Source organism: Hypomesus transpacificus, chromosome 17 (genome assembly GCF_021917145.1).
Source record: "Hypomesus transpacificus isolate Combined female chromosome 17, fHypTra1, whole genome shotgun sequence".
NCBI classification, from domain to species: Eukaryota; Metazoa; Chordata; class Actinopteri; order Osmeriformes; family Osmeridae; genus Hypomesus; species Hypomesus transpacificus.
The window spans coordinates 15,094,462-15,101,382 of record NC_061076.1 but is presented as its reverse complement, the minus strand read 5'-3'; the positions used below and the strand labels follow the sequence as shown (position 1 = coordinate 15,101,382).

The following is a 6,921-nucleotide window of genomic DNA, read 5'->3' as shown; positions in this document are numbered from 1 at the left end:
GTCTATGCACAAAAGTCACTTGACTCCGATACCCTTAAATAGCCTGTCCAAGTGATCGGGCAAAACTAGCCTGGCTAACGGAGGTCGCTTTCTCAGGCAAATGATGAATGAAACAGACAGGTTAAAGAAATCCGAGATTCTGGCTATCTTCACCAGACTCGTATCTACATTAGGCAGTCCTCCCTGACGTTTCTGGTGTAGAATGGAGTGAAATACAACATTGTGCACACTGCCAGTGAGCGAGTCTGACTGAGGCTAAAACAACAAACAAATCGTCAAAACGTTTAAACAAATCAGAAAAATAATCGGACCAGGTGACTATAAAAGCAGAATTCCCATATCTCTTGAAAGCTGCCCTGCTCGACTTTTTAAATGTAGAATTGACTGTAAAAGTGTAAAATTATGAACTTTGTCTTTGTGACATGACGTGAAGACATGGTTGCCGCTCGACTATGCAGTCTGTACCGGGCGACATTCTCACACAAATTTGAAGACTTTCGTGACCCAAATCAAAATTCTGATGCGACAGATCATTGGGTAATCGCTTTCTCTCATGTAGGCATGTCCTCCTCAACGCTTTTGGTTTTTTTAAATCAAACTATTTGTATTATCCGTGTGGTCCTTTTGCCATTTAAAATGCTATCCTTTCCCGGTTTTCTGCAGCCATAGTGCGCGCGCATCCCGATTGTTTACAATAAATAATTGGTCTATTTGCTCTGCCTTGTTCAGTAAATGGTCGACCCCTGGTCACAGTTTTTGAGAATCTAAAGAAGAAGTTTTCGAGAGGTCACCGATTTCGGTACAACACCTGGGTGGTGCCTGTTGGAGCTAGAGCCTGTTGCGCCCTCAGCCAGCCACATGGCTGTGCGAGTCTGCTTGACTTGGGGTTTCTTTCGTCGCGTTTCCGCTTGATTCACCCCTATTTCCGCCCTGGCCCGCGGGAGTGTAAACATGGCCGACTGCTACATCAACTAGTATTGTAATGTGTTGTGCTCGTTTTCACTCATCGATGCACACTTTTGTCACATTTGTGATTTGAATTCAAATTTATATATCACCTCTTAGGAAGAGGTACGATCACACCGTTTTCTCGTGGGCTAAAGGTCAGTTAATATGTTTATTTTCCAAGCGTTCAAAAAGCTAGCTAGCTACTGTAGTTTAGACTTTAGGCAGCTAGCGCCGTCGTTAGCTTAACTTGCTGCTGCTGCTAGACTACGTCTACTATTGAATTAGCGCTATTGTTCTGAACTCGACAATTCGACAATACCCTATAACTAACATATCTTCTGAATAAGGTATGTATACAAATGTGCAAATCTGGGTCCCAGTTGCTTGCTACCACCTGTCTTATTGAAAGTCTCACTGACAAGTGCATGTAGCCTATAGTCAGCGGTTGGTAGCTACCTTAACACTGAACTAGCTAACACCACTAGTTAGCTAGAGCTAGTTAGCTCAGCTGTGTAGTGTAGACTGACCGTTGATACTAATCATGGAGACACTTGTGTTTAAGTATAATACAATATTCACCGGGATTTAGAATGATCATTGATAATGATTGAGTATATTGACTACTCGCACATGTCTTAGTCATTTGTATTGACAAGTTCGATGAGTACAGTGTTTACACGTGTCTTTTGTGCCAGGTGAAGAAGTATCGTCACCATGGGGCGACGTTCTACCTCCTCCACCAAGAGTGGAAAGTTCATGAACCCCACGGACCAAGCCAGTAAGTAACTTATGCACACCATAACACGCAAACAAAATGTACACCACACCATCGACCTAATATTAAAACGGCTAGGGACGGCCTTCCATGTTTATGTCACCAGCAAGATGCAATCATAGTCCCTGTGATTAAAGCAGCATCATGCTATTAGTGATTTGCTTTGACTTGACTGGTTCTGTTTGAGTTCATATGTTGTTGTGCTACTCTGATCATGGTGACTGTCCTCATTCCCCTCTAGGGAAGGAGGCCAGGAAGAGGGAGCTGAAAAAGGTATGGTGCTGACTGACTCGTGTCTGTGCCAGTATTCAAAATAGTTCAACCTATTTGAACGTGCATGATGGTCTTGAAGCCCCACAGTAGAGATGTCAGCTCACTATTCCATTGTAACTGTGGCTCCTGTCTGGTTCCCAGAACAAGAAGCAGAGGATGATGGTAAGGGCTGCCGTTCTGAAGATGAAGGACCCCAGACAGATCATCAAGGACATGGAGAAGCTGGATGAAATGGGTGAGGAGTGAGCATCTCTCCCCCCCCCCTCTCTCTTCACCTCCCTCTCTCTTCCCCTCCCTCTCTCTCTTTCTCCCTCTTTCTCTCCCTCCCCCCCTCTCTCTCCCTCCTTATTTCCCTCTCTTCCCCCCTCTCCCCCCCCCCCCTCTCTCTCACGCTCTCTCTCTTTCTCTCTCTCTCTCTCTCACACACTCTTACTCACTCCCCCCCCCCCCCCCCATGCTTGTCTTCCTCCCAGAGTTCAACCCGGTGCAGCAGCAGCCCCTGCTGAACGAGAAGGTCCTGAGGGACAAGAGGAAGAAGCTGCGGGAGACTTTCGAGCGCATCGTCCGCCTGTACGAGCGGGAGAACCCCGAGACCTACAAGGAGCTCCGCAAGGTGGAGCTGGACTACGAGACCAAGCGCGGCCAGCTGTCGCTCTACTTCGACTCCGTCAAGGTGTGTGTGTGTCGCAGTGCTGCGAGCACACCTCTTCCAGAGACATTCTCCCTCACATGTCCTTTCATTCTCGGTTTTCCGTCCAGTTTTTTTTCTCCCGCCGGTCTATTATGCCTGAGAGGTAGACGGTGTACTGTGAGCGGTGTTCCCCTCGACCGCTCGGTCACCCCTCTCGCCGTCCCTCTCCTCCCTTGACGTTTCATTGCTTCCTTTCCGCTGTGTGCGTGGCAGAACGCAGAGCTGGTGGAGGTGGACAGTATCCCGCTGCCGGAGATGCCCCATGCCCCCTCCAGCATCCTGATCCAGGACATCCCCCTGCCTGGTGCTCAGCCGCCCTCCATCCTAAAGAAGGGTACCCCTTTCAGGTGGGCACCAACCAGCGCCCCACCCCCCCCCCTGCCCTCTTAGAGGCAGGACTGTTGTAAATAGGGGACAACACAGCTTCTTTATTCGTTGCACCCTGCTAATACTGACTTCTCCTTGTCCTTCTTCTCCCGGTCTTACCTTTCTCAATGGCTTCTCCTTTTGGACAACCCCCACTTCTCTCTCTCCCTGTCTGTCCGTCAGTAAGGGCCCCTTCTCGTCGGCCCCCATGTCCGCGGCAGTGGCTGGGGTGCCCCGTCTGCCTCCCGGGAGGAAGCCCCCGGGCCCCCCTCCCGGCCCCCCACCCCCGCAGGTCCTGGCCCTGTACGGCTCCCGCAGGCCCCAGCACTACGCCACGGACACGGGTAACATGCACACATACATGAAGCCCACATGCATACAGTACATGCACACACACACACACACACCAACAGTACTTGCACACATAGACACACAGTAGATTGTAATAGTGCCATACCAGCCTGCTCACAGTTCTCTCTCTCTCTCCAATCCCCCCTCTCTGTCTCCCGCTCTCTTTCAACAGACATGCCCGGCCCGGACGGCGGCACGGCCAAGGACTCCCTGATGGGCGGCGGGGAGAGGGACAGCGGGAGCGAGAGCGACGGAGACGACGGGGAGGACGACGACAGCGAGTCGGACGAGGACAGTGACGGCGAGCGGGACGAGGGGGCCGATGGCGACAGGAGGATGACGGTGGACCGGAAGGACGAGGACAGGGGGAGAGAGGACGACAGGGGCGATCGGCATGCGGGTGAGAGCTTAGGGGCTTTGGGAGGTGGATTCGTTCAACGGCGACCAGACATGGCCGGAGATGGGCGGGGTGGTTTGTGCGTTGTTAGCCTGTGCTCTGGGTCTTGACAGGTCGCAGCGTGCGGTTTGCGGACATGCCACCGGCGGCGCCAAGCAGAGACAGGAAGAAGAAGAGGGTGGTGAAGAAGACCAAGGCCATCACCCCACTGCAGGCCATGATGTTACGGATGGCAGGTACTGGAGCTCTTCTTCTATGGTTTTACTTGAAGGTGTTTTGCATACCTTCTTTGTCTTCCATTTTTCTCACTCACCCATTCCTTGCGTGTCTTCAGGACAGTCCATCCCTGAAGAAGAGGGCGAGGAAGAGGAGGTGGAGGAAGAGTACACCGACGAATCGGACAACTCCGACATCGAGGACCGGGGGCCGCCGGGAGACAACCAATCTCATCTAATGCCCAATCAGCGCATGCCACCACCCTCTGGACCAATGGGGGCGCAGCAAGGGCCGCCACACATGCAGGGTCCTCCGCTCACAGGCCCTCCGCCCCTGGGGCCTCCCCCGGCTCCTCCGATGAGGCCCCCGGGCCCACCCTCTGGGCCCCCTCCAGGCCCTCCCCCAGGTGATTCAACTCGCTTCCATTTTTCTGTCATGTTCAGTAGAACTGCACTGGATTAAGTATATAGGGGCTCGTATTATACCTGGTTACATGAATCTAATATGTCTGACAGCACTGGCATGGGTGTAGTTCAAATCTAAATGTAGTTCCTCCCTCATCGTCAGGTGCCCCCCCTTTCCTGAGGCCCCCCGGTATGCCTGGAGGTCTGAGAGGGCCCATGCCACGCCTTCTGCCTCCCGGACCCCCACCAGGCCGGCCCCCCGGCCCTCCCCCAGGCCCCCCTCCTGGTCTCCCTCCGGGCCCCCCACCCAGGGGCCCCCCACCCAGACTACCGCCTCCAGCACCTCCAGGTTTGTGTGTGTGTGTAGACAGGCATTTTACTGTTGGTATTTTCACCGTTGGACATCCTATGCGGGAAGCCTTGCAGATGTGTATGCTATGCTAACACAGACCTAGCAGCAGCCTTGCAGATGTGTATGCTATGCTAACACAGACCTAGCAGCAGCCTTGCAGATGGGTTTGCTACGCTAACACAGACCTAGCATCAGCCTTGCAGATGTGTATGCTATGCTAACACAGACCTAGCAGCAGCCTTGCAGATGTGTATGCTATGCTAACACAGGACTAGCAGCAGCCGGACACCCCCCGGAGCAAACAGTATTAAAATAGTTTCAGACACCCACGCATCACACATCATAACATGCAGCTTATGTGAAACCCCTGCTGTCGATTTAAACATGGTTCTTCTTGGCATCAAAATACAGACAGAGCAAAGCAAGATTTCCATTCAACATTTTCCATTCCAGGTTTTTTTTTTTTATATAATAATATTTTATATAACGCACCCACCCAAGATGTTTTGATATGAGTTAGACATGACCTACTGTCTCTCTCCTTGTTTGCTATCTCACTCTTTACTTGTGGCTCATAGTTTTTCTAACTCTGATTTCCTCTCCTTGCTGTAGGTATGCCCCCTCCTCCTCCAAGGTCCGGCCCCCTCCGGCCCATGGCCCCGCCCCTCTCCCTCTTCCCCCCGCCGCTTAACGCCAACGTCCTCAGCGCCCCTCCCAGCATCGTCCAGCGACAGAAAGGCTCCGCCTCCAACCCAGAGGGCTCCCAGACCTCCATGCTGCCCCCGCCGCCCATGTCCATGCGCCCCGGGGGGGTCATGCAGATGCCCCCTCCCCCAGGAACCACAGGGCCTCTGGGGGGGGGCAACCCTGGCGGGCCAAACCCACCGGGGCACCACCACCAGCCCACCATCGAGAAGCGGGCCAACATCACCTCGGTCTCGGCCGGAGGTGTGGGCCTGGCCCCGGGTACGGGGCCCGGCAGCGCCACCATCTCCGCAAAGCCGCAGATCATCAACCCCAAGACGGAGGTCACCCGCTTCGTGCCCACGGCGCTGCGCGTGCGTAGGGATAAGGGTGGCATGGGGCACGGGGCGACCCAGGGGCCGGCGGAGAAGGGAGGGAGGAGGGGAGAGGATAGCCATGCTGGGGGAGGAGGGCAGGGCCAGAAACAGCAGGCCATGGCTGCTCCTCTGGGCCTGGTGCATCATGGCCAGATGGGGGCTGTGGTTCAGTCCAACATGAAGACCAAGGACCAGGTGTACGAGGCTTTCATGAGGGAGATGGAGGGCTTGCTCTGACACTGAGGAGGAAAGAAGGGGGTGAGAGGAAGAGGGAAGGCAAGAAAAGAAACTTCCAGTGTCTCGTCAGTAATTACATCTAATTGCTAGTGATTTTAATCGGGCAGGTACTGAATGATACTCGGAAGCTAAAAGAAAAGCAGGAGGAGTCCAGAACCGTTTGTTTAATTATTTGCAGCAGATGTGAAATTGTCCACCAAATGTACATGATTTGGCCCTATCTTTGTGAAAAAGCATGTTTTTTTTATATAACTGTCTATAGGTTTATTTTATTGTGACCTGAGGAACCATGGTAATTGAAGAGTGGAAACTTTGGTCAGGTGTTTGTAGTACAACTAAATAAATACTTGAAAACTCCATGATAACTCATCCTGTCTTTGTTTTTGTGTTGGTATGAGTATCAGTGAAATAGAGGTTGGATGGATTAGTCAGCAAAAACAAATCAATAATCTGACTGTAGTAGGCATCGAATAAACAATGATCCAAGTCCTGTGCTGAAACTAGCCATTTCTATTTGCAATATAGACTATGTTATGAAAGACAGTATCATGTTGGATAGTTCACGTTGTATTAGGGGTGTCACGATACCAAAAATTCAGTAGTCGGTGCCAATACCATTAAAATAACACGATTCTCGATGCCAATTTCGATACCATGGTAAAAAAAAGAGGATTGTCTAAGATTCCATGTAGGCTACTTGAACCATGAACTTCTTTAAAATATTTGAAAAATAGCAAAATGACCTACAAAGACATACAAAACATGTGCAATAGAGCATAGCACAACATAATAAAGTGCAATTAAGCCATTCAGCTAACAAGATGAACATGACATGAGTTTACCTTCTAAG

General features: G+C 51.6%; 1 protein-coding gene across 2 annotated transcripts; it reads left to right on the top strand.

The window, feature by feature from the left end:
• The first annotated feature begins 902 nt into the window (after window positions 1-902).
• On the top strand, window positions 903-6,428 carry LOC124479255 (WW domain-binding protein 11). Of its 2 annotated transcripts, none has more exons than XM_047037921.1 (12): window positions 903-1,103; window positions 1,644-1,726; window positions 1,965-1,996; window positions 2,138-2,231; window positions 2,470-2,669; window positions 2,901-3,034; window positions 3,237-3,397; window positions 3,577-3,804; window positions 3,915-4,037; window positions 4,136-4,423; window positions 4,585-4,770; window positions 5,386-6,428. In XM_047037921.1, the coding sequence occupies exons 2-12, from the start codon at window positions 1,663-1,665 to the stop codon at window positions 6,069-6,071; spliced, it is 2,196 nt and encodes a 731-aa protein (XP_046893877.1). In that variant the 5' UTR covers window positions 903-1,103; window positions 1,644-1,662; the 3' UTR covers window positions 6,072-6,428. The 2 variants fall into 2 exon arrangements, with proteins under 2 accessions (XP_046893877.1, XP_046893878.1); XM_047037922.1 differs by having other exon boundaries at window positions 903-1,295.
• The last annotated feature ends 493 nt before the right edge of the window (window positions 6,429-6,921 follow it).